Here is a 17,780-nt window from a genome sequence, read left to right as displayed (position 1 = left end):
GCATATTTACCTGACTCATAATTAAATTGTTACATTTGATTTTATTCTGTTTTACTCTGTAATTACAACCAATTTGCATTCCAACCTAAATTTGAGGTCATAATAAAATGGAGTCAGATTAAATAATAAAATAGAGTGAGATTTGAGTTTAACCTTAACTGAATAACTCTACACACTAAAAAGACTGAACACGCAGGTAAACTTCAGCCAGCCCCGGATACCTTCCTTGGAGCGAGTGCGCGGACCTTACATGTTGACCAGACGGCAACAGTTCAAGGATAGAGTATGCTGGATGTGAGTGATTTTGTCAGCCCTTTTGCTAATTCTGGATGAGTACAGTTCTTGAATAGAAGTGAGGGTTGTACCAATGATTCGCCCAGCAGTCTGTACTACCCTCTGTAGTCTTCTGAGGTCAGATTTGGCAGCTGAGCTGAACCAGACAGTTACTGAAGTGCAGAGGACGGATTCAATGATGGCGGAGTAGAACTGTTTCGGCAGCTCATGTGACATGTCAGTCCTCTTAACCTTTCGTCAGTCAACTGAAGCATCAGAAATTGAGATTCTTTTCTAAAACTACTGGTCTGTGATGAGCTTGGGGGTTTGAGAACAGATATACGTTACCAAACACAAATGAAATTAAAGCTGCAAGCAGCATTTTACCGGGGTTCAAGCACATTAAGGCTTCTGAGGTGGTCAGAGCCAACCTGGATGTTTGGATGACATTTAAACACATCCAAAATGTAGAACAGGCTGGCAGACAGACACAAACACTGAAATTAAATAATTAGACTTATATATTAATTCTATATAAACATGTGCACACACACACACACAAAGACAAAGACACACATTTACATGCACACACATTTTGTTGCAGATATAGGTATTTTACATAAGTGATAGGTGACAAACTTATTGCAAGTCTTCTCTTTTTTTAGAGTTTAGATGTCATTTTCAGGTTAAACTGTATTCATAATGTGGCAAAATTTTAAAAACTGATATATCTGTATGAACAAAATGGAAAACATTGACTCAATGAGATTTAAAATGTTATAACAGTTCATTTTTTAATGTGTTGGCATGAATTCATGAATCCTTTCAACAGTACTGTTCAACTTTACTGAATGAGCCCATTAGTGGTCTTCCGCTGCCATCTAGTGGTTATAAATTGCATTTACTCAAACAACACTGTGTTTTAAACATAACTGTTATAGTGTTGTTATTTTTTTTTTGCCCAATCTCTCTTAAATTTTGCATGCTTTTTTAAAATGAAATCATGCATTATTTTACACAGTTTTGATCATTTGTGGGCTTTCTGTTTGTATTAATAGGCCTTTGTGTACACTATGCAAATAACATATAATAAAATTACTGGTTTATAGTTGTCTAAATGCAATTGTTCAACATGTTTTTGATAATTATTGACCTTCAGAGTCTAGAGAATTGTACTTCAGTGGTTTTATTGATTTTCATCTTAAACCCTTTCACTAGTATGCCAAAGTAACTTTTTAAAATAATCTTGAATATTTAATTAACAGCTTTATTGACAACATTGGTCCCAAAGGCAAAGTTGTTCAGAATGAGGAGATCTATCATATGATATGAATATCTAGTGTTTTTGAGTGAATATATGAGCATTTTCAAACAATTTGAGGCCATTTACCATCTAAATCTTGTGTTTTGAGACCTGTTGTACTGTTATAGCGCCACCTATGGTCTGATCTCCATGAAGCTTTGCATGCTTGTTAAGAGTCACGTGTTACATAAAGTGTTACATTTAGTTTCATAAAGTTTTGAGTTTTCGTTTAGGTTTTATAGGCTTTGGAGTATGTTTGGCCTCACCCCTTTTTCTAAATTATCCCTTTACAGCTAACCAAAGGACAAAATTCAACATTTTTTTAATAATTATTGATCTAGAGAGTCCACAGAATATTACTGCAGTGGTTTGGTTCCGATCGGGCAAAAAACCTAGGACTAGTTCGCAAAAGTAGGTTTTTAACATATTTGTGAATAACAATTGAACGATTTGATTGACAGCAATGGTTCTTGAGGCAAAGTTGTGCATTACGAGGAGATCTATCAAATGATATGCATATTGTGTTGATATGTGAAACACCACGTGATTACAGAGCCATAAAACTCGTTAGCGCCAACTAGTGGCCGATTTCTTTCAAAATTCTTACAGACCTTAAGGTTCATGAGTCGAACGTACCCAGCGAGTTTCGTTCCGATCAACATCCGTTAACCCTTTCAAATAGGTGCTTAAAATTGTTTGGCCAATGGCGGCCATGTTTTTTTGAGATATGCAAATGTCCTCATAGGTACTTGTGCCCCATCAGACCAAGACATTGCATACCAATTTTCAAGTCGATTGAGCCAACGGTTGCCTAGTTATAGCAATTTATGTGTTTTTTTCTATCTTATAGCGCCCCCAAGTGGCAGAGATGCGCAATTTTTTTGATTTGACCAAAGATTGAGCTCATACATAAGTATACCGAGTTTGGTGAAGATATCTCATTCCGTTCAAGAGTTATAGTTAAAATAGCATTTGGCTAACGTTAGCATAGACGCTTTTTGGCGTACTGTTTCGCGTAAGAATTGAAATTTCCACTTTTTTTTGATAATTATTTATATTGAGTGTCCAGGGAATATTTATGAATTGGTTTGGTTCTGATTGGTTGAAAATCCTAGGACTAGTTCGCAAAAGTAGGTTTCGGATATAGCTCTAATGCTTTTAAGCTATTAATAGGAACTCTTGCAAAACATATACACTTCTATAATAGCACATTATATACCCTTTAGGGATAAGTAACTAGATATTGGGTCTCATTCATGAAACACGAGCAGAACACATTTTTGTGTAAATCGTGAGTAAAGTGGTTCTGGCGTAAAATTTCGGATTCATTAAAATGTTCGTATTTTCCAAATGTTAGTTAGTACGAAATAAATCTGCACCTGCTCCCAGCCACGCGTAAATAGTGCGTTTAACGTCTGAACGTTTTGCTCATTAATACGGCTGCATTTTAATCCACCTTAATCGGGTACATATTTACACAGCATTTTGAAAAATATATTATATATAGTAATTAAATACGGTTTTCTTTTCACTTCTGGGACTGTTCGATTAACAGATGAAACTCCATTAACAGCATCTGTAATATGCTGCCAAGCTTCCTTTATTTTAGGACCTGATACGCCACTAGCTTGAAAATAAAACGTGGCATTTTGAATGAACTTCTGATAATAAAACTCCAATTTCTGCAGCTGAGAAATTTTTATTTTTCACTCGCTTTTGAGAAGAAATCCTTCGTTTGGTGTCATTATATGATGCCCATATATAGTCGTCAGTCGGATTTAATGGGCAGGATTTATGGTAATTGAGAATGAGCGTGTACGCGTGTCCCGTTTATGACTGGTTGGAATTCATTAACACACACACACACATTTTACTATCACATCTGACGTTTACGAAGTATTTTTGAATCAGGAGAAGAGTTTTCGGGAAGTTCTCTTTACGCGTAAATCACTCACATATTTACTCGTATATTTACGAATGTTTCATGAATGAGACCCATTGTGTTCAGAAATTAAAAATCTATTATCACAACCTATTAAATTCTTCCTTTCATTTTAGTTAAATTGTGACCGTGTTATACTAATTTGATTTAGTTTAACCTGGGACGTGATTTAACTGGAATTAATTATTACACATTTTTAACAGATTTAACACTTGTGCTGAAAATCATTGACCTAATTTGGCGTTTCCAACCTGTCTATAAAAAAAAGCTTGTAAATCTCACTTCACGCTAGATTATATTCTATATTTCAACTAGCAGAGGTTTGCATCTTGTTTTTGGATTTGATTGGTTGTAGGTCTCTTTGATATGAGCTTATGCACCTGTTTTTTTGCTGAACATTGCCAGAATTATCCATAACTGTTCAAATTGCATTCCAAGGTGATGTATCTCGATTTAAGAATGTTTAGATATTTTTGTTAGACAAAAAACAAAAAGAGGAAGATTGTTTTTTTTGTGTGTGTTTTTTTTGTAGTGCATGGCGTGACTTTCTTTAAAAAACATAGTACACATTTTCTTAGCAAACTAAACGATTTCAAGTGTTATCCTTGTCTGACACACAAACAGACCAAGTTACAGACCAAAGAAAAAAAGATCATGTTTTTTTTTATTGGTAATTGAACTTTGGCATTGGTATTTTGTATTGCTTCACAATAGAGTACAACACATATTGAAATTAATTTATCAGTCTGAAATGTGCAAACACTTTCAATGGCACAAACCTGTACAAACATATCAAGGTTCATCAATAAATTAAAGGCAAGATTCTAGTCCTATTCTTCAAAACGGGTCAGAACACCAGCTGACCGGTTAAGACTATACAAATAAACTCTTATTATACAAGAGTATAAAACCATACTACACTTTCAGCCTTGTATGTAGTATGATGTCTGGGAATCTCACTGCATTTACAAGGATAGCTCTACATTTATTTACACTTAATTCAGGGTTTAGTCTTCAGAAAGCAGCCTGTGAAAGTGATCGGTTCTCTTCTTTAAAACATTTCTGATGTCATCCTAGAAACAATCAAAAAACAAGTTAATCATTACTAAAAATTACTAATATTTACGCAATTAAAACGAGTAAGTTCTCTCTCTCTCTCTCTCTCTCTCTCTCTCTCTCTCTCTCTCTCTATATATATATATATATATATATATATATGTGACTTTCCCATATTTTACTCTTATATCAGTTACTGTGAAGTATCTAGCCAGTTCTCTGTACTTCATAAGTTACATTATTAGTTTCAATAAATGTCCTTTTGAACTGGGTAGGAAATCACCTCGTTAGGTGGCTCTTATGGGGGATTTTTTTTTTTTTGAGGGGGGAGTTGGGTATTTTTTGGTTTTGACATTTTTAAACTATAATCAACCAACCTTAATGTTTCGACACCCAGTGTATTTGTGTTTTACAATTTATAATGTTGTTGATTCATTTATATTGTGAGGAAGATACTTAAAAAGAACTAAGATTTCAATCTCTGAATTAAGTTTATTTGAACAAAAAAAAAAAAAAAACAATAAATATAATAAAATAAGAACAGATAAATGTCAAGTAATGGCACAATTAAATACAATAACAAGATACAACTAAAAATAACTATGCTTTAAATTTTTCAGGTAGGTATAACAGTAATATTCAGGTTCAGAAATACCACAGAAACTGTTTCAATAATCTGTTTAACACCTGTTATTTTTCAGTGTATAAATAAACAATGTCAGACAGCAGCAGGTTTATTTAGGTTGCTGTCTCTTTAAGACCCATGCACAGATCTGTTACACACAAGTTTTGTTTCTCAACTGTTAACATTCACTTAATAGCCTATATACAGACAGTCAGCACGTTTACATGCACACCGGTAAACTGATAACACAAGTAAGCTGGGTTTACATAACTTCATTAATAAATCAGGTAATTTCCAAGTAGCGATGTCAACATATAATCATTTGCGTATCTGACTCAAGAGTATTACAAACATTTGTCAATTGTGATGTTAAATTAAGCTTACAACATGTCGGAAAACTTGCAGCTCGTATATTATCCTCTCATGCAGTTATAAATGCAGCATGTGACTGAACCACTTCTACTTCTGCTGAACGAGATGAGAACCCATTTTTATAATTTCCCTTAAATCTGTCACATAACACACATGCGCACTTCAGTAAGCCGTCAGAAAGCGGGTTCTTGCATTTACATCATTTACATGCCGTGCAAAATCAGAGTAAGAAGCAAAAAACTAAATGTCGACCAGTTTATGCTGACGCTGTTTATGATCTTACTACGATAAAAGAAAACCAAGTGCGTTTTCGGCTAGTTAAGCATAATCTGCTTAAAGGAACACTCCACTTTTTTTCTTTTAAATAGACTGATTTCCCAACTCCCCTAGAGTTAAACAGTTGAGTTTTACCGTTTTCAAATCCATTCAGCCGATCTCTGGGTCTGGTGGTAGCACTTTTAGCTTAGCTTAGCATAGATCATTGAATCTGATTAGACCGTTTGCATCTCGCTCAAAAATGACCAAAGAGTTTCAACATTTCTCCTATCTAAAACTTGACTCTTCTGTAGTTACATCGTGTACTAATACTGATGGAAAATGAAAAGTTACGATTTTCTAGGCCTATATGGCTAGGAACTATACTCTTATTCCAGCGGGACCATGTTTTAGGTGCTGCGTAATATCACTGCGCCTGCTGCACCCATGATGAAAAAGGATCCTATTTGGAGTGGAGTGTTCCTTTAAGAACGTGCATGTAAACTTGCTCAGTGTTTAGTATTATCAAAATGTATTTGGCCATTTAGGTGTAATAAAGCGCAACACAACTTCCTTCTGTAGTCCCGCACTCTCAGGTGTGGCTCTATGTGCGCCCGCTTTGGGTGTAAGCTCACAGAAAGGGGTCTCAAAAAGAGCACGCAAGTACTGAATTGGGCACTTGAATGTTTAAAATTTTAAGACTCAAAAGCACGTGCAAATGATTAATTCCGTCATCTGTCCATTGTGACTTTTACGCTGAAATATTTGCAGGAATCTCCCACGTTACAAAAGTTGAAACTGCGGGAATGAGTAGAATTATGCGCAATCCCCGCACCAAAATTCAAGTGCTGAAATATATTGAATTATGCGCAATCCCCGCAACGAAATTCAAGTCCTGAAATATATTGAATTATGGCCAGTCCCCGCAACGAAATTAAAGTCCTGAAATATATTGAATTATGCGCAATCCCCGCAACGAAATTCAAGTCCTGATATATATATATATATATATATATATATATATATATATATATATATATATATATATATATATATATATATAAAGAATAAGAATGGCATAGATGTTAATGACTAAAAATACTCACCGCATGCACTAGTTTCTCCATGTATGGAATGAGTTTTTGCAGCTCACGGTCCTCTTGATCTCCGATCCAGCTCTTTATGGGAATCATATTCATCAGCTAGAAAGAACAAACACAGATCCAGTAAGATCATGTCACTGATATGCTGGTTAGACTTGATGTTTAACAAACCCTTTTTACATAGAAAAGGTAAGGACAAGCATACATGATATGGGAAGGTGTGGGGGGCGTTGTCCAGGATAACCGTCTTTGACAGGTCTCTCTCCAGAACAGTCAAGTCTTTAATGTAGTGTCCAAGCACACAGGCGCAATCTTCCTGATACAAACGATGTCTTTAAAACAAGAACGCCACAGAACGCATTACAGTTTCATTCTTCCTTCAAAGTGAAGTTTGTGACCTGCAAGATTTATTTTAGCACATTTTAGTTGTACTAAATTAAAATGAGAAGTGGTGGATTTCAAGTAAAAAAATTTTTAATGGTTTTAATTTTAGATCAAGAACCATGAAAGACGTGCGACATTTTTGATCAGATGATGTTTCGTAGTCAGTTAGACCAGTGGTTCCCAACCCTGATCCTGGAGGCACCCCAACACTTAACATTTGTGTCAGAGAAAGAAGATATGCAAAATGTGCAGTGTTGGGGTGCCTCTAGGACCAGTGTTGGGAACCATTGAGTTCGACCATCATTTGGCTCTCAGGTTAATAAAAATGTTATGAAGGTTATGAGAGATTTGCAGATGCCCAGCTAAGAATCATCTCCAGGAACATTTCAACATGTCTCACCTAAACAGCTTTTTATTAGGGTCCAATATATCTACAATCTTTTCTGCATAATCCTTTTTTGCAGAGGTGTAAACAAACATCTGGAATAGAAAAACAAAAATCAGAACTGGTTTATTAATAGAATTGTTCACTGGCATCATTCACACCAACACAAATGTTCAGCACAAAAATTTGTTCTGGTTTTTGCATACCATTTGAGTGAAAAGAAAAGAAAAGAAAACTTTCTGACAATAGGTCGCACTTATGTAAAAGTGGAAACACCTTTCAGTTTACGACCCTATTTTCATGGAAAATATAAATGTCATTTACATGTTTTCAGAGTTATTTTTGACGTGTTGTTTATCAAATAAGACTATTTTATGCTTTATGTAACAAAAGCAGCTCTAGGCATGTGACCAAAAGCCCAAATCTTAATGGTAGCATTGATGCATTTCAATCTGTTGCACTGCTGGCATGCAAAGGTCCATATCAGACACATTAACTGTCCAATTAAATTAAGATCCATAGCACATCAAATATTAATCTTGGTGGAAACTGGCATTTAATGTTTTAATGTAATGTTCACATTATTACCTCAAAATGTTTGGTCATGGCTTGCAGAAACTCTTTGACATGTGGTCTGATGATCACATAGACCTGTGAAAAGATGTTTGATGAATCACAAAAGCAACACAAATGCAAACTTTTTCCGTGACAGCTGCATGACGTTAACCACCATTCCAACAAATACATGTATGAGAAGCTTAATGGAATGTTACATACAGAAATTAAAAATTGCTTAAAGTTTATTCACCCTCAGAACATCAGAACACAGTGAATGGGTGCCGTCACACAACTCTAGTCCATTAATTAGTCTCTTCTGAAGTGAAATGCTGTGTTTTTGTATCATGAGAACATTTTTAACTTCAAACCATAGCTTCCAGCTAAAATATGAGTTCTCTATCCATAATATTGCTTCCTCCGGTGAAAATTTCTCACCTGAATCAGGAGAGAAATATGCACCATATAAAAGTGAAAACAGTCCAGTTCTAAACAAACGTGGGTGGACTTGGATGTGAAAGAACAACAGGGGATGGACTTTTTCATTATTGAAAGCAATATTATAGAATATGGACAAACAAAAAGTGATGATTTACAGTTGAAACACTTTAATGATGGATTTGCTTCTTATAAACATGCAGCTTTTCGTGTCACAAGACATTCATTGACTGACTAGAGACATGTGGATTATTGTGATGTTTTTATCAGCTGTTTGAACTTATTCTGATGGCACCCATCCACTGCAGAGGATCCATTGACAAAAAAAGTGATGTGATGCAACATTCCCCCAAATTTGTTCCCATGAAGATACAAACATTTTTTTCAGCATGATTAATTTTCAACATTAACTACTAGTTTTACCAACCATGTACTTGTGATCTTGAAAGTGGGTATTAAAGGTGTATTCTGCATCTTGGATCACATTGAGTGAACTGAACACGAGGGTTTCATCCTAGAATAGTACAAAAACAAAAATAATCACAAACAAGTCCCCTCTAAACCTCAATCCAATCAGTCAGAACATGGTCAACACTAGTCAACTTCATTTACATGACGCATCTCTCAATGGGGCAGCATTAATGACCCTGCAATTCATTTCAAGTCACCAAACTGCGTGTAAATTCATTCTGAGTTGACCAAAGTATTTAACAAGGTCACTTACCAAATCAAGCACCAAGGTAGCAGCAGGTGTGCTCCTCGTCTTCGGTGGTATATCCCGCACTGCTGAGACGGGCCTGGACTGTTGTGATCGATTTGGAATGTTCTTAATAAACGTGAAACTATGGAAGAAATCAGAAAGATTTCTAATTAAACCTCCTCAATCACTCTGAAGAGCACAAAAAGGAAATCATTTATAGAAGAGACTCACGGGCTGAACACTTCTTCATTCTCTTCATCCTCTGAAAGAGTGCTGGCAGCACTGTAACCGAACACACAGTGTTCGGGACTGAACATGGGACCTGAGTTTGGTTGCTCACCTACTAAATAAGCAACAGCTGTTACATATGCACATGAAATCCAAAACCAGCAACAGCACAAACCCTATTAGCATATTGCTAGCATGTTTTAACATCTAGCAATTTATCTTTGATTACTTGATAGGCTTTGTTAATGATAAGATACATACATTCACACATTATATATAGCCTAAATTTCTATATATATATATATATCTATATATATATATATATATATATATATATATATATATATATATATATATATATATATATATATATATATATATATATATATATATATATATATATATATATTAGGGCCGATTAAAAAAAATTAATCTAATTAATTAGAGGCTTTGTAATTAATGAATCGAAATTAATCGCATTTTAATCGCAGATAAATATTGGACCTGAGAACAGTGAGAAGTAATTTTTTTTCACATGGATTTATAGTATATCATTGAATAATGACTGAATACATAAGCTTAAGCAACAAAATATTGTTTATTTTTGTTCAACCAAGTCTAGCAGACCAGTGCAATTTTTGCCATGAAGTGTAGCAATAGCATATTTAGAAACAATTTAGAAATATTACATTTCAGAAATTCAGGAAGCTTATAGGTGCTGGAACCTTCTGTAAAGTGTTTTTTAAGTAAAACACAATACTGTCAATTACATTCAGAACATTGGAAACACTGACTATTAGAAAACATCTCTCTGTTGCTTCAGAGGCCATAACATACTAAGTCCAACTCTCAATAACCTTGGTCAAAACAATAAAGAGTTCAACATAAACTGCCAGTTGCACCAACAACATAATACATAGTTAAACATAAAGTGTAAAGTCCACGCTAGCTGCTATATGTTTTGCGTTGAGGTGATACTTGAGGCTCGATGTGCTGTGGTGATATGCGAACGCTAGTTGGTGCTTCAGTATAATCGGTCCCGCCGAAACTCATCCAGTGAGAAACGTTCCGCGGTGCAAAAATAAGTTATTAAAAATGCGGGAATTTTTTTTTCTGTAATTAATTAATCTTAGTTAACGCGTTATTTCTTGTGTAATTAATTAATCTCAATTAACGCGTTAAAGTCCCGGCCCTAATATATATGTAAATTTTGGCCAGCTTAGAAGTCTGAAGGTCTGTTATGTTATGTCAAAAATAAAGTATCCAGAATTATCAACTATGATTTTATGTTAGTTTTTTGGGTCAATGTATATTCAAACTAATGAATCCTTAAAGGAACACTCCACTTTTTTTGTAAAAAGGGTAAGCTAAGCTTGCTTTCAAAAAAAGTTTATAATAAATAAAAAGAAAACAGACAGAATAGATATATATATACTGACCATCTCTTGGGGGCGTGAGGAAACGCGCTGCAGGAGAGTAGAGGCTTCGAGCAGCAGGATTCAGTGAGGAACGTCTGTCCCGAAGGTGACTGACTGGGGTCTTGAAATCTAACTCTAAAAACACAACAATATCAACAACCATATCATCATTAATAAACTCTTAAATAACATTTGTCAAATTAATTGATGTACCTTTTCTGTCAACAGTAGGTAAAGCTTTTCTCCTTCTTCGTGGACGTTTGGCTGCTGTTGGGACTTCATCAGCGTCCAGACTGAAGCAGTCTTCAACAACTTTTACTTCATCCTAAAGCAAGAGCAAAGAAGACAAGCAGTTATTATTTTATTTATTTATGTTTTGACTAGGGCTGGTAAGCAATTACATTTTTAATTTTTAATCTAACTAGTTACATTATGTGCTGATTAATTAATCTAATTACTCTGAAAAGATAATTTAAAGTCATTGTTGTGCAAAGTTTCAAAAATTAAGTTGTACGTTTGAAGGATTTTTTTTCGAGTATGGCTCTGTGTGACGTTAGATAGAGCGGAATTTCCTTATATGGGTCCTGAGGGCACTTCTGCCGGAAGCGCGCGCTCCTGTATAGCGAGGCTGAGCACAGACATTTCACTGATCAGAGCGAGAGCGTCGCGAAAAGTCACAAAAGAAGTGTGTTTTTGGTTGCCAGGGCAAGACAACCCTGCACAGATTACCAAAAAAAAAACAGCATTAAGGGACCAGTGGATGGAGTTTATTTTTACAGAGCATCAACGGAGTTGTGCAAGTGTTTTTGTTTGTTCCCTGCATTTCGAAGATGCTTGTTCACAAGGCCCAGTTTGACGACGGATTTGCGTATAGTTTATTTCTTAAGGATAATGCAGTCCCAACGAAAAAGTGTCACGATCGTGTGTTGGAACCGCAGGCGGTGAGCAAAACTAAAATATCTCTGCCTCCTTGTTAGTGCGTCCGCCTCCCATGCTGGAGACCCGGGTTCGAGCCCATGATTCTTTAGCTCCGCCCACACGTCACGCCTCCAGTCGGTCGTGTTTTTCCGGGAAAAATCGGTACAGACTATCTTTCTCTTATGAATATAATAAAACTAAAGACTTTTTTGGAGTTATGAAGGATGCAGTACTACTCTATATGTACTCAAGATTAACAGGATATTGAGTGAAAATGAGCATTTCACCCCCACTTTAAATTTTCTTAATTTTATAATTATTACTATGAAAATATTAAATTATTTCTTTAAAGATCACATTCTTCGTGATCCCATGTTTTAAACTTTAGTTAGTGTGTAATGTTGTTGTTAGAGTATAAATAATATCTGTAAAATTCTAAAGCTCAAAGTTCAATGCCAAGAGAGATATTTGATTTAACACAATTCGCCTACAACGAACGACCCGTTTGGACTACAGCCCTCTAGTTCCTGCAGTAATGACGTCACTAAAACAGTTTTTTGACTAACCAATGAAAAAGGGGGGCGTGGTCTTGTTGCACTCTGACGGAGGAGGAGGAAGAGGTGCGTTTGTGTTTGTCACCATGTCGTCGAAACGCTGTTATTTTCAATCATCTTTGTCTGGGCTTCCCAGGGACGCTGTACTTGGAGATTAATGGTTACAATTTATGTTTAACTCGGTTCCCCGAAAATTATAATCCACATGTAAAACTATGTGCAGCACATTTTGCTGAGGACAGCTTCCTCAATCTCAATCAGTTTAATGCCGGATTCGCACAAAGATTATTCTTGAAAGATGAAGCAGTTTCCTCTTTGTCTGGAGAAGGTGTTGTTTGTGGACCACAACCGGTAAGTGTATTTTATTATTTAAGTTGGTGCGTTTAACAGTTTCTGTAACTTACTACACAAAGGGCAACGCTGTTTAGCTTTGTTAACTAGATGTTAGGGCTGTGCAAAAAAATCAAATGTGATTTTCATGCGCATCTCGTCAGTAAAAAAGCTCCTGTAATTATAATTACATCTCCAGCACATGCTCCTGCCCACTTGCTTCTCAAAACTAGTCCAATCGCGTTACGAGGAGGGCAGCCTGCTCTCAGCTGCTGTCGAATCACAACACAGGAACCGCTGGCTCAATCAGAACTCGTTACGTATTTCTGAAGGAGGGACTTTATAGAACAAGAAAGTCATCAGCCCGTTTTTATGACAGTGAAAACTGCGGTATACAGATAGGTGAATTGTGTAAAAAATACTGTGTTTTTTTACACTCGAAACATGAACATGTTATTTTGCACACTGTAAACACAAAGCTTAAAAAAAAACATGAAAAAAACGTGACCTTTAATGAAATGATACTCTAAATAATAAATTAAAACTGCCAGTAGGTGGTGGTACATGTCTTAATGATTAAGTCATCGAGTCATTTATTAATTCATTGGATTCGTTCAAATGGCTGATTCATTCAGGAGTGAAGTAAATGGTTCTTTACTTATTGGTGCTCCTCTGCCCACCCTTCAAGAACTGTATACATCCAGAGTGAGGAAAAGGGCTCAGAAAATCACTCTGGATCCCTCACATCCAAGTCACCCCATCTTTGAACTTTTGCCATCTGGCCGGCGCCTCAGAGCCGCAAATACCAGAACAGCAAGGCACAAGAACAGTTTCTTCCCCCAGGCAATCTACCTCATGAACAGTTAAATATTCCCTACTTATGCTTATAAACGTGCAATATTCTTATATTTATTTGTTAACCCTCCATCCTAGAACATTCCTGCATCTCACTTAATCCTATTCCATTTTCATTTATAGCACAATTTTTTATACACTTTTTTTATTTGCCAATTTGTAATTCTCCTTTTTTTTGTCTGTGTGTTGTTGTCTCGGTGTACTGGAAGCTTATGTCACTAAAACAAATTCCTTGTATGTGCAAGCATACTTGGCAATAAAGCTGTTTCTGATTCTGATTTATGAATGGTTCATTGAATCATTAGGCTTGTTCGACTTGAAGTGGTTCATCACCCTCAGACCAATCTGTGTGTGACATCAAAGAACCGCAAGAGCTTTAGAGAGCAGACGACTCCTTGTGCTTTTGAATCACTCTCGCTGTACTTTTATGTCATACACCGATCGGTCTGTGTGCCACTTCAAATCCAACGCGACTATGGCCAATAGTTCAATGCACCAAATGGTTCACCCAATTAATTAAAAACGTCGATTCAGAAATTAAAAGCCCCTGTGGGTTGCTCGGGGAAGATCAGTTCTGATTTGTCTTTATCTTCTGGTTGGCAAAACAGAGCAAAACAGACAACATTGTGTCTAAAATAACACAATATTAACTTCTTATGAACTGTTGAGATGAGTATCACATTTGCACTTAGCCTACTTCTCATGTCATATTTCTTAACTGTTTGATGTAATTACGAGATAACATTTCAAACAGGGGAATTTTGCCTCATATCTTGAATTTTAGGGATATTCTCTAGGCTCCATCACGCAGTAAGTTGTTGCTCTGCCTCATATTAGTCATCAATCGACTGTATGAAATGGCAGATGATCCACAAAGGTCTGGGGCAGGGCAAGTGTGTTAAATACGTTAATAATTTTATTGCACTATTTTTCTCCATAATTAATCTAACACGTTAAATTACCACCCCAAGTTTTAACTCTACATCCACAACAATTGCTAGATTTATGGCAACAACAACTATATAATTTCAATACATCATTTACAATAATAACATATTCTTAAAAAACAATCATTATAGAAAAACATACAAGAAACAAAAGTACTGATAAAAATCATAAACAATCTTTCAGTTTAATCAGTGATAAAGTTCTAAAATACTCCCAGAAGAGACTTTAAAAAAATACATATATACATATAAATACATACACACACACAATATATATATATATATATATATATATATATAAACACATTTATATACGTAAATATATGTGTGTGTGTGTGTGTGTGTGTGCCAGTGTTGTAGTCGAGACCAGCTCATTCGAGTCCGAGTCCAGATCGAGTCCAGAGAGGGTCGAGTCCGAGTCAAGACCGAGTTCAGAAAGGGTCGAGTCCGAGTCAAGACCGAGTTCAGAAAGGGTCGAGTCCGAGTCAAGACCGAGTTCAGAAAGGGTCGAGTCCGAGTCAAGACCGAGACCAGAGAGATTGGGTCTGAGACAAGACCTAAAGAAATCTTCAAGAGTATGTCACATGTTTGGTGGAAACAATAAACGTTAAAAGGGCCACATAGTATGTGGTGTAAAGGTAATTTTATTAGTATTATGAAGTGTTACTTGTCAATATTAAGTGCTCATTTTCACACAACACCGTTGTACCACTATACACATCCATATAACCTTTCTAGTACACATAATATTACTGTACGACTCTATATTGTAATTCTACATAACACTTCTAGTACAAGTAACATTACTGTACCACTATACCTGTAAATGTTCAACTGTAACAGCTTTTACATAACTTTTAACCTTGAAGCTTAACTAATGACTGCTAATATCCTTACAATGTCTTGGATTATGTGCACTTTAGATGCTGTGAAGATTACAGATGGGCATAATTACTTTTCAAAAAAATAAGTGAGGAGACCATCCTGCTACCCAACCAAGCACGATGTGGTCTCATGATCAATCCACCCCAACTAAAAACTCTCTCTACTGGTGCAGAGGAAGCGGGGACTGACAAAAGTTACCATTTCATCACTTTCTGTAACAGCAACGGATAATCTAATGCTAATTTCAATGGATGGTGCGTTTTAATGCAGGGTAAAATACACACTAGTCGAAGTTTTTTTTAGTTACGGAGGGCATACACACAAGAGCCGACTGACTGTCCAGGAAAATTTCATCCAAAAGTGTGTATGTGCCAGGGGAAGAAAGCTGGATGAAATGCCATATAAATTCAATGCATTCTGTCAGACATTTTTTGGGGGGGAGATGTTTAGTGTTGAGACAGTCAGTCTATATAATTTAATTAAACAATATTTGTTTTTTTTCTGTGACCATTTTGTCCTACTTTGTAAAAATAACACAGTTGAGAGAAATAATGTAGCAATGTGGCTTTCTAGAAAGCGGGATCACTACAGGCGGATGGCAGGAGGGTAACTTAAGGCCGGTGACACACTGGCTGCTAGGCGTCTCTGCTGCGTGCCAGAAGCGTGGTGGCTGCTTCGCGTTTTCTGTGTTTTTACACACCAGAAGCGTGCCTGCACGCGGCGCTTGGTGCGCTGCTGCGGCTGTAGGTGACATAGAGGGAGGCCGCCAAAAAACCAGGCTCTTGTCTTCTATCAACTTTTTTTTTTTTTTTTTACACACCTACTGATAGGACACCGTCAACAGTATTGACGGCAAAATAGAGTATGTTTGACAGGTGCAATATTTGACAATCGATCATTATTAATTTATTTTTTAAATTACATTTATATCTGAATTTATGTCAACCTATAGACTTTCAAATATCCAAATGTCATGAATTAATATGTATTTGTGTACAAAATGACATATAAACATATTTTCCTAGTATATTTTGCCTGGAAACGCTTCCAACATGCACGCGTGTCGCGTGAAAAATAGGCGTCGGTTCTATTTCTAGCATGCACGGGTTTTCCGCGCGTCTCACGCAGGCAATCTGCAAGATCTAACCTGTTAACATGGGAGCCGAATTAAAAACAGACACGCCACGCATTGTGTTGCTTGCCTAACGTCTCACGTCAAAAGAAAATCACCAGTCATTGGATGTGTCAATCATACATCAATTTAAATAAACATTAACATACAGTAATAATCATGAAATATTTTGATTGGGACTCGAGTGGACTCGGGCATAAGTCCGATTCCTAATATGTTCGAGTCCGAGTCAATACCGAGTCAAAATGCACACGAGTCCATGACAAGACCGAGACCATTAAAATACGGTCTCGAGACCGAGTCCAAGACCGAGTCCGAGTCTCGAGTACTCAACACTGGTGTGTGCAATAAAAATAATCTTCAAATAAATGCCTACTTACAGATATCTTAAATATAATATCTCAATTTAATTTATGTTTTAATAAACAACAATAACTACAAGATCCATGTGGTTCTTCGGCGACAATATAAAGAGAACCTGATTGGCTTTTCAAATGCCATTCAAAAACACTTAAAATCTTATTGGCTACACGGCGAGCATTGGCCCCGCCCACAATCAGCTGAAGCAGCATTACGAAACCTACCAGAAATACATGAATTGCAAAATATAGTTATTCATATGAATAACAATATATAAGTAGTGACGAATAATGATATTTTATTAACATTTATAAGGCAAAATTGTTTAATTCCGCTCACCGGATCTCTTGCTTTAAATCGGTTAGCATCATGCTAACACGGCCTGTCAGAATCAGATCATCACATTCACAACACGGAATCACATGCTCAATCACACACAAGCTTTGTTTGCTTTCCATATGTAGTGTTTATGACAGTAAGTCTGACCTGTGTCTGAAGCTGCGGTCCCGGTGTCGCCGGAGCGGCTCGACGGCGGCGGGACGGTGTCGTCGGGTTTACATTTAAAATATTTCTCGACCGAAGTCTCATTTTGCTGGAGCCCCGATTAAAAGACGTGTTCAGCGGACATAGGGACTTTAACCTCTCAGGAATGATGTAGTAATGTTAGTACAAGCGTCGCGTTAATCTCCATGAATTCAGTCGTTCCACACTGACTTTAGTTTAAACCAGAGACTGATGAAAAAAACACAACCGAGCTTTAGC

At 36.4% G+C, this 17,780-nt stretch overlaps 1 protein-coding gene across 2 annotated transcripts; it reads right to left on the bottom strand.

Moving 5' to 3' along the window:
- Positions 1-4,164: 4,164 nt before the first annotated feature.
- On the bottom strand, positions 4,165-17,780 carry LOC128022554 (CTD small phosphatase-like protein 3). Of its 2 annotated transcripts, none has more exons than XM_052610227.1 (11): positions 17,505-17,780; positions 11,251-11,362; positions 11,059-11,172; positions 9,623-9,734; positions 9,416-9,533; positions 9,119-9,205; positions 8,287-8,349; positions 7,714-7,793; positions 7,135-7,261; positions 6,933-7,028; positions 4,165-4,591 (listed from the first exon to the last, which is right to left on the bottom strand). In XM_052610227.1, exons 1-11 carry the CDS (start codon positions 17,604-17,606, stop codon positions 4,526-4,528), a joined length of 1,077 nt encoding a protein of 358 aa, XP_052466187.1. In that variant the 5' UTR covers positions 17,607-17,780; the 3' UTR covers positions 4,165-4,525. The 2 variants fall into 2 exon arrangements, with proteins under 2 accessions (XP_052466187.1, XP_052466188.1); XM_052610228.1 differs by having other exon boundaries at positions 9,623-9,731.

This window comes from Carassius gibelio, chromosome A11 (assembly GCF_023724105.1).
Source record: "Carassius gibelio isolate Cgi1373 ecotype wild population from Czech Republic chromosome A11, carGib1.2-hapl.c, whole genome shotgun sequence".
Classification (NCBI taxonomy): Eukaryota; Metazoa; Chordata; class Actinopteri; order Cypriniformes; family Cyprinidae; genus Carassius; species Carassius gibelio.
Note: the sequence above shows the minus strand (reverse complement) of the source record. Positions and strands in the feature narration are given on the sequence as shown.